A 20,014-nucleotide genomic window follows, 5' to 3' on the forward strand; every position below is an offset into this window, starting at 1 on the left:
TGTCTTCCTTGATCTACCAGTATGCTTGCCTTTAACAACCTTCTCATGTTGTTTGTACTTGGTCCAGATTTTAGACACAGCTGACTGTGAACAACCAACATCTTTTGCAACGTTGCGTGATGATTTACCTTCTTTAAGAAGTTTGATAATCCTCTCCTTTGTTTCAATTGACATCTCTTGTGTTGGAGCCATGATTCATGTCAGTCTACTTGGTGCAACAGCTCTCCAAGGTGTGATCACTCCTGTTTAACTGCAGACTAACGAGCAGATCTAATCTGATGCAGATATTAGTTTTGGGAATGGAAATTTACACGGTGATTCCATAATTTTTTCCTCAGAATTGAGTGATTCCGTAATTTTTTCCCTCTGATTGGTCTAAAAAAGGGCCGCACGGTGGTCTAGTGGTTAGCATGTTGGCCAACACAGGAACAGCCTGGAGATCAGGAAGACTTGGATTCGATTCTCCCCTGGGCATTTCTGTGTGGAGTTTGCATGTTCTCCCCGTGTGCGCGTGGGTTTTCTCCGGGTACTCCGGCTTCCTCCCACATTCCAAAAACATGCAGGTTAGGTTAATTGGTGAGTCTAAATTGTCCATAGGTATGAATGTGAGTGTGAATGTTTGTTTGTCTATATGTGCCCTGCGATTGGCTAGCGACCAGTCCAGGGTGTACCCCGCCTGTCGCCCGAAGTCAGCTGGGATAGGCTCCAGCATGCCCCCGCGACCCTAATGAGGATGAAGCGGTATAGAAAATGGATGGATGGATGGTCTAAAAAAGTAACTGTTACTGTTACCACATCTTTTTTTCTTGATTTCTTTTAGTGTTTCTTAAAGTCAGAAAGTTGCCATTTGAAATGACTTTAGTTTTGTGTCATGTCTGTGATCTGCTTTTTTTCTACAAATTTAAACAACTGAATGAACATCCTCCGAGACTGGTGATTCCATAATTTTTGCCAGGGGTTGTATGCCAGCGTGTGTGATCGCTCACGTTTCAATCTCATTCCACTTTCTGGCATTTTTGTTTACGTGCCTGGCTGGCGGCATCTAGCTAGCTCGGAGTGGCTATTATGCTCATGGGCTACTCCCGATTCCTCCCACATTCCAAAAACATGCATGTTAGGTCAACTGGCAACTCTAAAATGTCCTCTATGAATGTGAGTGTGAATGATTGTTTGTCTATATGTGCCCTGCGATTGGCTGGCGACCAGTCCAGGGTGTACCCCGCCTCACGCCCAAAGTCAGCTAGGATAGGCTAATTAGAATAAGCAGCATAGGAAATGGATGGATACATCAATCAATCATCAATCATTATCATCACACTTTTTTTTAAAGTGTCACTTAAAAATCTTGCTTTCTTTTTATCATTATATGGCTTGGAAGTTGTGTAGTGTGTAGAGCTTTAGACAGTGACCCTGTCACAGGGGTCTCCAACAGGTGGCTCCTATGCTGGCAGTAGATCACCAGCTGATGTTGAGTAGTTCACCAAAGAATATTTGCTTCAGTGCTTAGTATTTTTGTGTTCTATTCAAACATGACACCTGTATTTAATGACAAATGAGCACACTGAGTGGAGATGTGCTTTGTAAATAAAGAGCCATTTAAATGTTGGCAGTGCTCTCAGCAACTTTGCCATTAAATTAACAGTTTTGCAATGTTCTCGGTTCATGTTCGGGTAGTTGTTGGAAAAAAGTTTAATAATAAATAAATAAGTCATTAAAAAATTGCTATTTGTCTCTCTCTCTCCGTAGCGCATATACACTGTATACCAGGCAGTGGTGAGTGAAAGCTATGAAGGCCAGTTATTTTTATTTCGGGGCCGAAAAAAAATTTACAAGACTTTTAATGTCGTAATGTAAAGTCATAATTGTGGAAACTAGAGATATATTTTTTTGTACAATCTGTTTTTTTTAAACCAGTATTGGTAACATATGCTAGGCGGCAGTTGTGGTCTTATATTTTTTTTATTTCATAAAATGTAATTTGGAGTTTTCATGTTCTCCCCGAAGTCAGCTGGGATAGGCTCCAGCATACCCCTGCGACCCTCGTGAGGGTAAGCGGCATAGAAGATGGATGGATGGAATATGTCATTTGAAGAAAGTTGCACAACGTCCCTTTAATAAGGCAATATCTATTACATATTCATGAGACAAAAATGATTAACTTTACTATTATAAGTTCTTTATGCTTTTCTTTCCATATTAAAAAAAAAATAATATAAGAACACATTAACACAGGAAGTAAACAGTCTATCAGCAATTGCTGAGACATGGAGAAGGGGTAGGACTAAAGAGCTACTCCTTCCTACTCTTTTACGGACGTGTGTCCGAAAGGATGTACTTCAGTGTAACTAACTGTGTTTAACATGTTTGAAATAAACTAAACCATTACATGTACCTACTACTAGCACAGGTGGTTCAATAATAAAGCTGGACTTCAATGGTGGCTGCCACAGTAACAGACATGCAACCTGCCAGGTTTATTCTGGTTTTACTGCACTTCAAAAAGACTCAAATATGATTTACATGACAAGATAAAGCAGAGTGTATTTTTAGCTCTCTGTTACATATTTTAACATTATCTTTGCCATGGCTTGTAAACGACGACGACAGTCTTTACAGAACCTTCTGACAACCATAACAAACTGTAAGGTACTCAGTTATTGGCTTTTGCTGCTAAACTATACAGTAAATCAAGCAAATACATTTCATGATTTGGATTAACTGAGCTGGTTTACAAATAAAGCCTCACCATCTTATTTACTGACATTTATGTCATATCTATAAACTACACACACACACGCGCGCGCACACACACACAATCTTCCCAAGATAAACTTTACATGTCTAGATTTTCTAAATTAAAACAAAGTTAACTGTCAACATTTACCTTGGACTTTTACATGAAATTTAACTTATCCAGTAATCATAACAACTCTAATAATAATGCATTGACATTATCAACAAAAAACAGTTAATAATTATATTAAAATATACATTGTGTTAAACAGATAGACACCTCTAAAATTGTCTGTAAAAAAAATAAATTAAATAATGACTTTTTTGAATACATAGAAAACAAATATGTAACACAGCATATCAATTATAATGTATAAACTACCAAGAATTATGAAATAATAAAAACGATACATTTTCCAAATAAGTACAACTTCCAATTATTTTTAAGTTTAAAGTGAATAAAAAAAAATCAATAACACCACAATTATAATAATATTAAAAAATGAAAAAATATGTGTGTTGTAAAAATACACAATAGTATAATCAGTAAAAATGAGAAAATATATCACGTTTCTCATATCTGAATGTACAGCCATGGAAAAAATGATTAGACCACCCTTGTTTATTCAGTTTATTGATTCATTTTAATGCTTGGTCCAACTAAAGGTACATTTGTTTGGGCAACTATAATGATGATAACAAATATAACTCATAAGAGTTAATATAAGAGCTGATATCTAGCAACTTCCATGGTTTTCTTGATAATAACCAAAATCACGTAAGTTCTTACATGAATAGCTATAGCATTGTACTGCCAAAAAATGTAACACTTATGAGCTATTTTTGTTGCTATTGTTATATTTGTCCAAACAAAAGTACCTTTAGTTGTATCAGGCATTAAAATGAACAAGAAACTGAAGAAACAAGGGTGGTCTAATCATTTTTTCCATGACTATGTGTCATATTTTTAAAGAAACTGATATCTCTGGTTTGTGATTATTTAAATTTAAAAATTACCTAGAATGCACAGTAAAGAAATATGATTTGCAAAATGACCTCAAATGAAATGATATATAATAATGATAATAAAATACGTAAAATCTATTTAAAATATAAAAATTCTGAAAAACTTAAAAAAAAAGATGAGTTAAAGCTGAGTGTCGATAACTGGTAGTTCCAATTAATGCAGTGGAACCTCGTTTTTCGTCATTAATCTATTCCAAAAGTTCGGATGAAAACCAAAGGGTACAACATCCCAATACATTTTTCCCCCTATACAAAATGTAAATTCAATGTAAATCCAAAAAATTAGTTCCAGACACCCAACAATATTAACAAAACCTACATTTTTACAAAGAATTCTTATAGTTTTACATTCAGGAAACAAAGCAAAATACTTACAAATGACGAATGCAATGGATAAATGAACATTTAACATCAATTTTACCCTTACTGAAGAATTCAGCAGCAGGCGGAATCACCATTACACACACTGACCCAGATCACTATCTGTAATGTGTCTCTGTTAAACCATTCCTCCTGCAACCTGTGTTAAAGATTCCTACCTTTAGATTACCATCACATTGTAACAGATGCTACCTTCACTTTGCTATGAGTTCTTTCTTGAATTCTTGTGACTTATTATACAGCTGTCCTAAATAGAAAAAATAAAAGCACAGATTCGTCTAACGCTCAGAAATATGCTGTGCGCTTGTTCTCCTCATAGACGCACTGCGCAGTGCTTGAAAGGAGGAAGAAAGGAGAAAAAACAGAGTTGTTCATCGTTCTGTGTGTGTTCTACGAACAAATAAACCATTCATACATAATAAAGATGATTAAAGGCTTCCCTGACCGGAATCTGTAGTGTCCCAACTCTAAAAGAATAGCTGAGTCACCACCACATGATGCTTTGGTTGTGTTTAGTTTGTCGACGCTAGTTTGTTTGGGTCCCGATTGGCTGTACGAGATAATCAAGACAGTGTATGGAAACGAGACATTTCTGGCAATAGTTTTCGTCAACAACCCAATCTTGCGAAAACCAGGGTGTAGGAAAAGCGAGGTTACACTCTATTTGGGTGCCAATACTGACTACAGCTACTAAAGTGAAAGGAAAAGTGGAAATTTGTACCATACAAGGAATGCATGCCAAATGACCTGAAAAAACAAAATTCAAAGCAAATCTTGAAGGTAAAACAAGAAAACTGAAGCATCACCAGGCTATGTTTGGGGTGCACAATGAATTGCACTGTGAATTGTTCATACACCCTAACATTTCCATGTTGTCAGACAACAGGAGCGCTGGCGGCCGATCCTTAATCAAACACACACAAGCGTCCAGTGAGAGAAAAGAGAAGGAGAGGAAATAGAGAGGAGGCTGTATCTGACATTACAGCGCTGCTCCAAAAATAGCTCCCCGGCGCCCTGGCCTCCAGCTTGGTTGTCATGGCGACAGAACCACATGTGCTATAAATAGACAATCGGCTCCAAATCTTGTGCGACGGGAGCGAGGCCAGCGAGACGGGAAGAGACAGACATGGAGGCAGAGAGAAGGAGAGAAGGAATGACGGAAGGATGGAAGGATAAGAAGAAGAAAGGCAGCCATAGAGGCAAAATGAAAGGCAGAGTGTAATTTCAGCAAGGACACAAAGAAAACAAAGGAGAACTGACACCAGCAAAGTTTTGGCCACATCCAAAAAGATCTGACCACCATCTGCACACATCTAAGAGTTGAGGAGGCCTAGTTTAAGTTTTGGAGGACACAAATTAAGCCAACAGTCCAGTCTCATCACTTTGTGTCGATCCTTGCTCCCCGCTAGCCATGAGTCACAAGTTCCATCACTACGGTACATGTATTCCTAGTCAGATTTTTCAGTAAGGTACAGTAGAGTGCTGGAGCTTTCCAGCAGAGGGCGCTGTCTCACAAGTCAATTCACTCAACATTTTCCAGAGGGAAGATGCTTTGACAAGGCGTGATGTTGTGTAACTGTGTGTTTCACAAGTACAATATAGTATACTGGCTATAACATGAAAAGCTGAATTGAAAATGTGTTTAAATACAATTCTGTGTACTTAACATCAGATTGATACTGAAATTTCAGTATCAATCATATGGCATACCGTTACACCCCTACTATTAACAGTTCTTAAGGCGCCATTGTGCTACAGTGTAGTCACTATGCCAGCCCTTCTGCAGGGTCTGAGCGTGTGACTTGCAATTCTCTGCCAAAACGCTAGAGGCAGTGTTTTCCTGTGAGCACCCACAACTTTGGTTAACTAGCTGATTCTTGTGTAGTAGAAGTGAACAATAATGGCGACTAAAGCGACATTCAGATAGATGTTGGAGCTGGAACTAACCGATATGGAGCATCAGCCACTTATTTTGTACACACTGTACGAAGGAGAAGCCGTTCAGTTTAAAAAGGGTGCTTTCGCAGGAGGGGAAAAACAAGAAAGGCTACATATTGGAAATTATGTATTTAAAACAAAAAAACACACCAAAAAAAAGACCAATCAAAGCTCGGCATCAACAATTTATTCATTTATTTATTTATTTTAAGAGGTTCACGTCGCAGGGGGAGGAGCGAGCCTGCACCGTTGTAATGAAGCTTTTAGTGTCAACCAATGAACAGAAGTGCAGCGTGTCTAGCTACAACCTTTAGGTACCTCATGTGACAGAGGCCAAAGGTTTATTATTACCCAACTGTACTGTTACGTGGAAACAAGCCTTCTTGCAACTTCCACGTCTCCCCCTTCTCCCTTTGGAAGACTAAAATGCTTAAAGCGACATTTTAAAAAGCTTGTGTACTGTGTATGTGGTGGGGTTGCCGTGACGTTTCCCCCTCGTGTTGACCAAAGCTCGACGACCTCATTTAATGGCAACAACCTTCATCGATAATGCCTGAGTTGTCCCTCTCCCTCTCGACACACTCGTTCATGCTCTCTCTTTCTGCAGCCCGCCTGAGCTAAAAATAGAACTCTCCCCTCTCTCTAGTTCTCTGCTTCTTCTCCGTTTACATAAGTACACAGAGAGAGGAGAGACGGGAGGGGGGAGTGGAGCACTTCCGGTCTGGCCACCCAGCCCAACATCGGATCCATAACGGAGAAAACAATGTTGGAGAAGACACAGAAGGCATAAGAAGTAGACGTGAAGAGGCGCACTTGGCGATAAAGGGTGTTAAGAGCTAAAAAGGAGAATAATGTCTGATGCAGAATTTGGCTGCTCGGGCCCCAAACTCATGCAACAACTCCTAAGTACCTGAGTTGACAGAGCATGCTAACTGGGACTTTTCAAGTTAGATTCAAATGGCTGCCAAAACGCCAACATTTGGATCAGAAGCAGGGTAACTCTTGACGTTACTGTGTCTGACTCCAGCAAACATGTAACAAATTTAGGTCAAAAGTGATCAAATGTGACGGAGATAATGTTCGTTGTGTATTATTACAATTATCGCTCCCTTGCTCTATCGCATTTTTTCAAAAATCAATTCATTAATAAACGATCGCTATTTCGTGCTTGATTATGGCGTATTATTAGTCAAAAAATATTGAAAGACAAAAATATACAAGTGTGTAGTATTCTGGCCACTAGGCATCAGTAATGTTCCATTATTGAGACATAACATTAGATTACCTTCACACTGCATGGAGTCAGTCATGGCATGTCCAACATAATAGAGTGACAAGTTCTCCTCCCATTCTGTGTGGAAGTGGTAAGTTTTTGGCTTCTTTGTTCTTCTCCGCCACTCCGTTTTAAACCTTGTCTTAAGTTTAGAATACAGTAAATAAATTGGAGGCTAACTAGTTAGTTCGCTATCTTGCTAATGGTTAAAGCCATGGCCATCTATGTGTCCCTGCAGAGATCTCGTAGCCTGCGCATTACACTTGAGTAATGTGGTGTTAATAAAGAAGAATAGGAGTTTAAAGGTGGCTACAGGAGTGTTATTTAATGACTACATGGCTCTAATCATGGTAGAGGTTGTATTTAGAAAGCCAAAAACAGATTTCCTATCCTCTTAACTCCAAAAATGTTCCATTTATTTATATGGAACCCTACATCGCCTCGTCTCGTGAGTTGGGTGTCTCTGGACACCCCTAGTCCACACACGCACTAACCCACATTGATGAAAACATAACCTAGCCTTGGCGGAGGTAATTCATTCATTCCACATTCCCAAAAGTGACATTTTCCCACACCTTACCTCTCCAAAAGTCACAACTGTGACGTCCAATGAGGGCAAAAGGACAAGGACAAACAAGACACAAAAGAGGCAAGGGAAGAATGTCAACCATTTGCACGTGCATGAATACAGCGGCACATGTTGCAAACACGCGTAGCGGCAAGCCTCCACCCTCAATACCCTCATGTGACCAGCGAATGCTTTCAAGTGTGGGGGAGGACACAGACACGGAAACATTGTGTTAGGAAACTATCAATAGAATCTATCATCAATAGAATCCACAGAAAAAATAATAATAGGAATAGCTCAACTACGTACAACAGGGATGCCCAAAGAGCGGCCCGAGAGTCATTTTTGGTCCACAACTTGTTATTTATTGACCCTCAGCTTCTTCAGAAACTAAAATTTATTCATGATTAATAAGATATAAAAAAAAAACTGAGATGTGGATGTTTTTTTCAGATAACAGGATTTGTTTGTTTTGCAACTACATGATTACACTTTTGACAACAACGGCTGCTCTCTCACTTGGAGTCCCGCTACGTGCTACCTGGAAGTGCTGCCATGAGGTTCTCCACCAGAAAATGTACTTTCACACAGAAAGTCTTCTTACAGAAGGCGTCTCATCTTCCGTATGTTTCACGAGTTATGTATGTTCTCTTCAAAAATTAAGTAAAATACAGGTTTTTTTTAGTTTTTATTATTTTTCAGCTCATATCGCCAAAAGCAGGGTGCAGCCAGGAATTCTGGGCTCCATGAAAAAAAAAAAAAAAAAAAAAAAAAAATCACATTGGGCTCCCCTGTTTTATTTTTTTTTAAATAATTGACCAAGTTTTTGGGAATTTTCCTAACGCACCCCCACCCCACACCCCGCCCCCGGCCAATAGCACTCATCATAAAACAATAAAAACAATTACAGTTAAGCCATGTGATCGGTATTGGCCGATCTCACTCATGGATGATCAGTATTGGAATCAGAAACATAAAACCCTAATCAGAGCATCCCTCGTCTTTAGCATTAGCTTGTCAACAGTATACAACAAAGCTAAAGTCGCAAAAGCTGGTATTTCCTGGTCATATTAGATATTTCCCCCGATGGTGGAGCTCTACGAGAAACAAGAGCCAAGAAATCAACAACCCTGACTGTGTGATATCAAACTCAGAAGGATGCATCATCTGGTAACCATGGTGATGTGACAGATCCACCAGCAGCCTGTCTCGATGACAAGTAGCGGCATTAAAATTAACACCAGCTCTGGTGCAGATTCTCAGTCAAGCTGCAAACATGCTGCTGGAAATAACTTCCCTCAAAAACCTCAGCTGAAAATAGTCCCCCACCAAAAGCACTAGTAACCCGACTTACCTCTGGCGCAGCTGCTATGGGGATCCTTCGATAATAATTAGTTTAGCTTTTTCTAGAACGGTATTCTTTTCATGACAGTCTCGCATGCAGAACCTCGATTCACCTCGATACACATTGTAAAGGCTCCCAAAATAGGTCACCACCACCAGGCCATGATTCAGTACGCTTGGATGTTAAGCACCGTTTAAAAAGTGCAGATTATGATGGAAGAATTCATAAAGCTGCGTTTTTTGTTTATTTAATTGGCAAATTATACACTAGGTCACTCGTATGGTATAATTTCGCCATTTTTACATGACTAACAGCTAGCATTATCCTACGTAGCATACAATGCAAAGGGACCTAGGGCACTTAACAAGTGACTACTTTTCCCAACTATGAGGAAGATTAATCAATCGATTCAAGAGATGTGAGCCTCTCCCTCTGAATGTTCTGAACTCCTGTTTCAATGCTAGTGTTGTAAGGTGACGTCACATTGGTCTTCTTTAGACAGCAAACCAGTTGATGGCATACAACAGCGCCTCCTCTTGTCACAGCCGAGTAGTGCACTCCATTCTGCCTCAACGGCTTGAATCAACAATCACGTCCTCAAGCTTCAGTTAACCAACTAATTGTTTCCCTCGTGGAAACCTGATCAGGATGTATCACACCGTGGTGAACTGAACTGTACCTCTTGGTGGAAACGAGGCTTATGTTGACACAATAGTTGACAACTTCATATGGTCACACACACACACAAACACACACGGACCCGGTGATGGCCCTTAACGTACCCACGACCAATTAAAGTGAATAACTATAATCATAATAATAATAATAATGACATATAATCATGATAGCGGACGGATCACAGTGGCAGATGCGCGCGTAATTACTTCCGTTATTACGGTTACGTGACATCAAACGCGGTGACATCACTCAACATGAGCCAATGAAATTGTTTGTTTACTTCCTGAGAATTTAATGAGAGAAACCATGGCTTGCTTCAAAATAAAAGTTGATAGAGTAAAGTGAACATTTAAAAGTGAATGGTTCGGCAAATATGTGTTCATTCTTCCAGAATCCAGTGCCAAACCTCTGTGGCTCATATGCTCTGAAACTGTAGCGCTGGTCAAAAGTAGGAATGTGACACGGCATTACGAGACAAAAAAAACACAGACCATTCAAGGGGAAGTGTCCACCGAAATCTGATGCGAGAGCGCGGATAATGACGTAGCTTAGAGCCTAGCATGAAAAATCTAGGCGAATCATAACACATTAATTTACCGCACAGCAACGTGCAAATGAGTGTTCACGAAGGATTAAATAATAAATAAATATTAAATATAATAAATATCGGGACAAAACAAAACATCCTTCATTGACGGGAGAGTTGTGAAGTAGTGCTTCTGCTACAGAGACTTTACTCAAAGGTCAATAAAAAAAGGAATTGTGTGACAAAATCAAGCAAATCCCAATGTCAGCTACAGCAATAACAAGAAAATCTGAAACTTTAACATAGAATGTATAGTTGCAGCTTTTATAAGTGACAAAATTGATTTTAAAGTCAATTATTTATTATTATTATTATTATTATTATTACTTATTATTATCACTTATTATTTGCTATTATAATATTTATTGTATTTTGTACAAACCTTTTATTATTTATGTGACATTTGGTCCTGTTTTCTTTTAAACGCAATGTAGGGGCCAAGTTTGTGTTGTATTGAAACAATAAGGAGAAGTGCAGGGTTTCCTTGCATTTGATAGTCATAAGAGCAAGTCTGCTTGATGCAAGTTAAGGCAAAATGAGGTTCGGACCTTCCAGGTTCCAGGCAAGGTTCCACCTTGCATAAACGGACCTTACTCAATTTTAATTTAAGACCCCTGGTTTGGGGCCTAAACGATTACTCCATTAATCGAAACAACAAGCTTCAGATTAATCGACTAAGAAAAGAATCGTGTGTTATAGCCCTAGTATCATGTAAATGGATTATATGATTAATCGTTTGTTTTCATTATTCTGAATGTGTATGCCATTATGCCCCCATATAATGTCCAGGTGAGCTGCAGTAGTAAAGGGTTGGAGGAGGATCACAGCAGAAGGCTAGCCATTCAACTTGTCAATCTTCCCAAATGTTTCCCGGGATGCATGGCCCACTGTGTGCTCTCACACAAACATCTTAGCTGCCCTAGCAAGCGTCTTAGAAAAACAGATTTAGGAAACAGTCTTGTTGAAAATGAAAATTTTTCCATACATGGGTTTTCACTTTTCCATACTTGGAAAATTATAAAATCAAATGCCACACTTCCATACATGCGTGGGAACCCAGTATAACCTTTAACAAGCTACACTAGAAATCCAGATGAATCAAGTCAAGCTACTTGCCACATTCTCTTAAAAGTCCTCACATTATGCAAAATTAATGTTCTTGTAAAAATAAAAATAATAATCAAAACATCGTGAAGCTAAACCAACTATCAATCATTCAGTCTTGTTGTTTTTCCTTCAGCGAATAGACTAACCTATCCGATCCAATATCAGCACATAGCGTACATAATTTTATTTAGTAGCGTGGAATGTTAGAAAATGCTTGATCAAGTGATATCACTCAAACAGATAGCAACTGTCAGCAACAGTACGTATGACAAAAAATGCCCCACGTATTTCTTTATGCATCTAAAGTATAGTTTTTTTTTTCCCACAATGGGCATAATTTGGGCCCTATGATTTCCGTGTTAACGGAATTGAGGATGGAATTGCGAACGGAATCACGGAATTGGCCAAGAAAAATAGAATTTACTGTTCAACACGAAATCTAGCAGAAAGTAACATAATGTGAATGAAATGATGCCATAGTGAGGAGAAAGAATGTTTGTGTGGGGAAGTATTTCCCCGGCGGACCGCTCAGTCGTGGCGGAATCTCATCACAAACACCAACCAGCCCCCTCCTGAACTAAACGTGTCAAAATGGCGGCGAAAAACCTTGGAAAGTCCTCTTTTACGGAGAGTGAATGGAAGCGAGCAGGATTAGCTTAGTTGAACAGAGCATACTAGTGCGGCTGGGTGTGCGCGACTCAGGCTGGATGAGTGTTTACTCCGTGTTGTGTTTTACCGCTTTAATCTAAGCAAGCGTTTTACAATGTCCGCTAACGACATGCAGGTTCTGAGCTAAAAAGACAAGAGGCACGTTTATTCTTGCACCCAGCTCGTCTTAACTGTCAAGACACATTCTCAACACACACACCATTCCGGCTTTCAAAATAAGAGCAATGTTTGCCACATCTTGTCTAATAGTGTAAACAAAATAAGGGTGTCATAAAAATATCTTACATTAATAACGCGATTGGAATTACATCAGTGACTACATCTTCCTTAATGACAAGCACAGACATTACAGTTGAAGATTTTGCAGCAATGCAGGCAGAGGCTGACATCCCATTTAAAGTTAGCCAGGCTATATCCAATTGTCAATTACTGGGCAAAATTGTCCAAAGATGTATTGCAGGGGTGTCAATGTCAATCGCACAGGCGGCCAAAACTCAAAGCCTACTTTAGGTTGTGGGCCAAACTGGTCATTACCCCTCCACCCAACTTTGTATCTTTCTTATTATTTATCCTGAAATTTTTAACACGAATATTTCTGCATATTGAAAGTATTAAAAACCTTATAACCTTTTTTTCTTCTAACAACATAATTGGTGAATGAAGCACACTCATATGCATCATCAGTGCACACACACAGACGCTCGTTTGAAGTTGCCAACATGACAGGACACGCCCCAATAATCCAGACTGAAAAAATAGTAGTTAGTATGGTCAGATTTTGAGAAAATGTCTCATTAGCAGGGGGGGGCTCACAAAAAGCACTTTTAAACTACCGTAATTTCTGGGCTATAAAGCGCACCGGTACGTAAGCCACACCCACTAAAATTAAAGAGGAAAAAAAGACATATATAGCCCGTATCAGTCTGTAAGCCGCAGGTGTCCATGTCGTAACATGGGATACTTAGAACACAGAAAGATTTTTTTAAACTTTTGATGAAATAAATGCTTCTTTCCAGACAGTGCCGAACAGTGCGTGTAACATAGTTAGTTAAACAGTAGCCTTCCAGAAAAGTTATTAATCACCATGCTCCTCCTCCTCCTGGGAACCAAAACCACTGAAGTAGACTTCTTCAGCATCACAATTAAACAGCCTCAAAACGTGATATTAGCTTCCACTTCATTTCTCCATGTCACTACTTCCTGAAGCTACACTCTCAGCATCAAGGGAAATGTAGTTTTTAACCATAAATTAGCCACATCACTGTACAAGCAGCAAGGTTCAAAGCGTGAGAAAAAAGTAGAGGCTTATACACCGGAAATTACGGTGAATTCAAGCATCAAGGGTAGATTTTGGACAACGCACTTCCAATAAACTATTATGGGGCTTATTTCAAATTGGTGAAATATTGGCCAAACCGGAACACTGGCCTAATGAAACATCATGTGCTCATGTAAACCAGGTGGCACGGAGCGATGTGAATTTAAGAAGAAGCCACTTACTACTGTGCACAGTCGATGAGCTGATATTCGTTGGATCTTTCCCAGCAGGCCCGCACACCCTCGTCCTGCCAGAGGGTCTTTGCGTGGTCATAAAACTCCTGGAGAGAGACAGAAAGAAATATGAGTGAAAACTGACTGCATTAAGGGATGAAGGGTGACGAAACGCATGTGTTCTTTGACATAGGGGGGCTGTGTCCCCAAGTTTTACGTCCTCATCTAGGCCTTGAGGGGTGAGGACATGGAATAGTCCGGGGACGGGGGCATGTTAAACGGGAGAAAACCGGAGAGGAGCGGGACAGGAAATAGAAGAGTTCATGGAGTTCATAACTTTAGAGGAAATGAAGAGCTTTGTGCTAACACAAAGCTTGGCTGTCACTGCATGAGGGCCCGCTATCTCCTCGCTATGATCTTTAGATGCTCGCATACAATGCCGGGAGAACACAATTAAGCCATTTTCAGTCCAAGGACTGCACTGTGCGCCCCCACTCCACCAAAAAAAAAAAACTCTCAGCAGCAATATAGTCAACTGGCAGTTTCAGAAGTGTGGAAACGGACGGCTGCCACAGACAGGAGTAAGACCCTTTCAAAATCAGCTGTACTGTCTTAGATGGGGCTCAACCCAAGACAGACACTATCGAGCACCTTAAATAAGGACCTAATACTTAATATATGTCCAGCTAGTAAATATGTTGCGGCTACGTGCACAAGTACATAGGTATTTAAAAAAAAATATTTAGCAATATAAAAAAACAGAAGCCTGAAGAAAGTCATTTTGGGAAAAGGTACTGTGAAATTAACATGGCAAAGTGTAGAAAAAGGGAAGCACACGATGTGTTTACCTTAAATATCAAGTTCACAAAAAATCCACACACACACATATCCACACACACACAAACACACAAAATAAATAAAACTGTCTCAAATAAAGATCATGTAACTGTTCTTCAAGCATCACATAATAGACAACGAACAAAAATATGTATAAAATAAATAAAAGGTGCTGTAATTACCATACTACTACTGACAATAATAATAATTACTTGAAAAAGCACAGAAAAACAGAACAAAAGATACATAAAATATTTAAAATATATCAACATATTAATAAAAATAATTAATATTTAAAAAATAAAAAACAACCTTATATGATAATATATAAATTTAATAAAAAGCAAAGTAGAAAATCTAAATTATAAAAAATAAACTATATAAACCACTTACAATTTTTCAACTGGTCTTTGATTTTGATCACAGAATGTGTTTGTGTGTGCGTGTGTGTGTGTGTATATATATATATATATATATATATATACACACACACACACACACACACACACACACACACAGTATATGTACATAAATATTTATAAAATAACACCAAAACAGAAAAACTACAATATAAAAAAAATAATATCCATCCCATCCATTTTCTATACCGCTTCTCCTCATTAGGTATGCTGGAACCTATCCCAGCTGACTTCGGGCCAGAGGCGGTTGCCAGCCAATCGCAGGGCACATATAGACAAACAACCATTCACTATGGACAATTTAAAGTCGCCAATTAACCTAACATGCATGTTTTGGAATGTGGGAGGAAACCGAGGTACCCGGAGAAAACCCACACAAGGGGAGAACATGCAAACGCCACACAGAGATGTGCAACAGAGATTCAAAACCAGATCTTCCATACCTCCTGACTGTGTGGCCAACATGCTAACCATTAGTCCACCGTGCGGCCCAATTTACCCAATGTTAAGTGTATTTGCACAAAGTATCGGTTTAGGATTGCTATCGCCGATATCAGCCTGAATTTTACTCAGTATCGAATCGGTAAATCGGTAAAGTAAATCAGTGGTATCGCATATCACTACTTAGAAATTGCATGAGGTGTTTTGAGCGAGGCACTGTGTCACTACACCAGAAAAGTAGTTCTTCTGTGTTAGCCCCTCACGTTATGTAAATGAAACATTGCTAGCATTTTCATTTATTTTTTTAAACCTTTATAAGTGGAATAGGTGTGTCCCATTACGTGCATTGTTAGCTGTCTCATGCTAGTGTTTTTTTCTCTCTTTAGAACACACAGGAAAGGGAAAGACGTGTGCTCATGTTTCACATAAGGATTGTGGATGATGGGCAACATTCCAAAAAATTTGCAGTTTTCCTTTAAGGCCAGGGTTCGTTCATTTTCGGTACAGTAATTGAACAAAATGCAAAACAAAATTACTTGGATTTTGTGTGTAACTATTTTTTAAGTAAAGCATGTAAATGCAATTGCAATCTGCTGGTAGGTAATTCTCCAATAAATGTAATTCTCAAATAAAAACATTTTGTAAATTGAAGATGCTAAAAGCTCTCCAGGGTACGTAGGTCAATATATGCTAACCTATCATAACAAAACACCCATCCATGCTTTGTATTCGTATTTGTGTAATATCTAACAATATAGGTCATTAATAATTACTTCTGATAAAATTTTATGTTTACAATATGCCGAGGATCAATAAAAATGAGGTGTGGGTTGCAAATGGACCCCGGGTCGCACTTTGGATGCCTGTGGTTTACGGTGTTGTTTTGACATGACACTGCATAAAGGCAACACTATGTCATCTTCACAGTACGCTCTGCTGACATTTTATTATGCTGCTCAACATTTGAATATTGGCTTTTGCTGCCGACAGTATTTCCAGACCACCTATTGTTGCTTGTTTGTGCTCATTCAAATGTAGTTTCCCATTCTTTTACATCTCTATCTGTAGTAATGTCATGTCATGGAGAGTGGGAACAGCGGATTAACATCACAACCAAGCAGAATTAACAGACTAACTGCTAAACTCAGGTGGAACATCTCTTTACATCCACATGATGGCAGGAAACAAGTGCAACATCATCGCTTAGGTGAGAGGAATCCCTCAGAGGCGGCGGGCGAGTCAAAGGACGTGTCCCGCGAGACCCGTTTGGGGGTCATTACAGACAATTGACGCTAATTGGTGGGCAAGGACCTCTCAGGTGAGACGCTCAATCAATCAACAGCCTCCTGAGAGGGGCTGCTAATTAGAGCCTCACTTGACAGAGAGACTCACCTGTAGCAGCAGCAGCACACCTGGCCTGGTACCTGCAGGATTTGATAAGCTGCTACGTAGGTACAGTTGCTAATGCACAAGCACAAATGTGCGCAACGTAAACTGTCAGATATAATTAAAGCAACCAATCCCACATCTAGTTATTAATGATAACCGCCAGCTTGCGCACAAAAAATAAACACAAAGACTCAAAATAATCCACAAAATTAAAGCCCACATACAACATGCTGTATATTACTCATGATAACCGCCACCTTGCACAATAAAAGTACTCAAAATAATCCACAAAGTCAGAAAAGCCACAGCACTAAAATGCTGTATAATGAAGCACACATACTGTATGTAGACAGCAAAACACTTGTCTTTTCAGACTTATACAGATTGAACAAATAATCGGTGCTTAAAGCGGTCAGTCTTTTTGGCTTTGAACTGGAGGACTGCAGGTTCAGGTCTTGTTGCAGAGAGGGTTGTGCCAGTATGAGATTCTAATAGTATGATAATCTTGGGTAAAAATATCACAGTTTCAAGGTATTGTACTGTAATTACCGCTGTAAAATGCATTTGGAAATATTTTTATTGAAAAGAAGAGAAAAAAAAAATTCTGTTGAACAGTAATTTTTAAACAATATAATAGAACATGATGGAAGTGCAACATATGTATTTAAAATAAATAACAAAAAATAACTCAAATATTTCTAAATAGATACCGTAATGTGACAACTCATGTGATAAGACCATCAATATTTTCTTCGTAAAAAAAAAAAAAAAGCTAAATGCAAATAAATGCAATCACAGGCTCAATAGGTTACAACATAAATAATAAAAAAAAAAAAACTTGTAGTGTTACGCTGTTATTTCACAATGTGCTGAGTGTGTTGAAATTGTTGGATTATGTATCTGTTGAGTTTTGATTCATTTGTTCGTGTAACCTAGTTTCACTTCCGTTTCCGGGTTGTGTGATTGTTGTTAGCAACTGTTGCTAAGTGGTTCTTGCTTGTTCAGCAGAGAGTAAACTGTTTATACTAGGGATCTTGAAAATTGGATCGGGATCGATCCGGTTGCCGTATCACGTTCGTAACTGTGGGCCACACGCCAACGTGCTAAGTGCAGTAATGCGCCTCAAAGCTGGTTGCCACTCGACTCACGCCACCAGCAAGAAATACTTGTAGAAAATGCAACACCACCATGCAGACATGTTTTTTTGCAAAACTGCAAAAAACTGTACCCGCCTCGTCCCACCAGCACCGCTTGATGCTCACGAGGCAACTAACATCGGTGCTATCTATGCTGCGATGGTTGCCCAACCTTTGGCAACACAGCTCATGCCAGTGGTTTCAGCACATCAAAGCCCAGTTCCAATTTGGAGGAATAACACAAGACATGACAAAGTATTTCCATATAGTGGCCATGCTGGACCTCCACTTTCTTTCATTATTCTGACCGACAATTTTAGCCGTTTTGAAAATGTGACTTTTTATACCGCGTATACTTTGAAACCGGTAACCGGCCCATGCCTAGCTGCAGACATTGTTATTGAGTGCAGCACATTACTATCCTCAAAGTGCTCGGTAAATTTTATGTTTTTTTAATACGGTGGAGAGGCCATTATTGTGTTGTGTGCATGTAAGTGTAGCAAACGTTTCAAGGAGTTGCTATGGCTTACCGACGGAAACTCGAAATCCTTCTGGTTGATTTGATTTTGGACATAGTCGATGCGGGGCTGGTTAGCAGGGCAGGCTAACTGGCACGGCGGCGTGAGCGTATTCATGGCGGACACAATGGTCTGGTTGGAGAGAGCAGATGTTGTCTCATAATAAAATATAGTACGTTTTGACACACCAGGAAAAATAGGAACAGGAAGATCTCTTACCTCGATAGCTTCTTTAATGTTGTTTTTAATATCGTGAATTTTCTGCTTTTTTTCTCTGTGAACAACAGACAAAAGTCAGAAAAGGTCATGATCAACACGAGAGTCAATGTGTTGCATTAATACAAAAATACACAGCATGAAGGAACAACCTCCTCCTTCGTGGATATGATATTGCCTCTGACCCGCCCCTGCCTGGATGAGCCCTCCCCCATGTATACGCCCACCTCTTTGTATATAAAAAAACCAGGCTTCGCCACACATCTTAAAGTAAAGCCTGGAGCTCTGCCATCTATCCGTCAGTCAGCTACAGACATGCGCGCCATGAGGTTGATCATTTTGTTTTTCTTCAGCGAATAGGCTAACCTAGCATGATTGTTGCTGTTAAAATGTAAGTGTAATGTTAGCACTGTAGCTTACATAGCTATGTTACCATTGCTAACAATTGTGTCTTCATGTCCACTCCTAATAATTAGTTGTTGTATGTAATATATGACAACTATTACATTGGACAAGTGCACAATTACAGTGTTTATGTAAAAAGTGCGATTGGCTGGCGACCAGTCCAGGGTGTACCCCGCCTGTCGCCCGAGGTGAACTGGGATGGGCTCCAGCATACCCCCGCGACCCTCATGAGGAGAAGCGGATGGATGAATGGATGGAAATGTGGGACCTTTGAGACTTACTATATGACGTAAAGCAGGGGTGTCTAATGTGCGGCCCGGGGGCCCTTTACAGCTGTGTTATTATTGTCCCGCAGCACATTCTAAAAATATAATTTAACGAGAAAACCAAAAAAAAACAAAACATTAAAAACTGAAAAAAAATTAGCAGTAATTTTACAAGAATAAAGTCAAAATATTATAAATAAGAGAAAAAAGTTCTGATCTAAGGAGAAAGACTCACAATTTTTCTAGAATGATGTTGTAATATTATGAGGAAAAATAATGTAATTTTAGAAGCTGAAAGTTAGGAATATGAAAGAAAAAATATGGGGAGTTTTTTAATTCCGAATATAATGAAAACACGAATAGAATAGTCATTTTGGGGACATAACTAACGGGATAAGTTATGTTAATAAAGTAAAAATATTATGGGATTAAAGTCATAATTACAAAAATTAATTTTACAAGAAGAAAGTAGATATTGTTGGAAAATTAAACAAAAAAACAACAGCAGAACTGAAAACAAACAGTTGTAATTTTACGAGAATAAAGTCAAAATATTGAGGAAAAAGGTTGTATTCTAATGAGAAAAAAAACT

At 39.1% G+C, this 20,014-nt stretch overlaps 1 protein-coding gene across 1 annotated transcript in view; it reads right to left on the reverse strand.

Moving 5' to 3' along the window:
* Nucleotides 1-20,014, reverse strand: part of LOC129186221 (guanine nucleotide-binding protein G(s) subunit alpha-like) — a 40,036-nt gene that overhangs the window by 13,655 nt on the left and 6,367 nt on the right. Inside the window, exons 3-5 of the mRNA XM_054784249.1 lie at nt 18,755-18,809; nt 18,548-18,667; nt 13,805-13,902 (exon numbers count right to left, since the gene is read on the reverse strand). Of these exons, the coding sequence (XP_054640224.1) occupies nt 13,805-13,902; nt 18,548-18,667; nt 18,755-18,809 (273 nt within the window). The remainder of the gene's footprint in view (nt 1-13,804; nt 13,903-18,547; nt 18,668-18,754; nt 18,810-20,014) is intronic.

Source organism: Dunckerocampus dactyliophorus, chromosome 8, assembly GCF_027744805.1.
Source record: "Dunckerocampus dactyliophorus isolate RoL2022-P2 chromosome 8, RoL_Ddac_1.1, whole genome shotgun sequence".
Classification (NCBI taxonomy): domain Eukaryota; kingdom Metazoa; phylum Chordata; class Actinopteri; order Syngnathiformes; family Syngnathidae; genus Dunckerocampus; species Dunckerocampus dactyliophorus.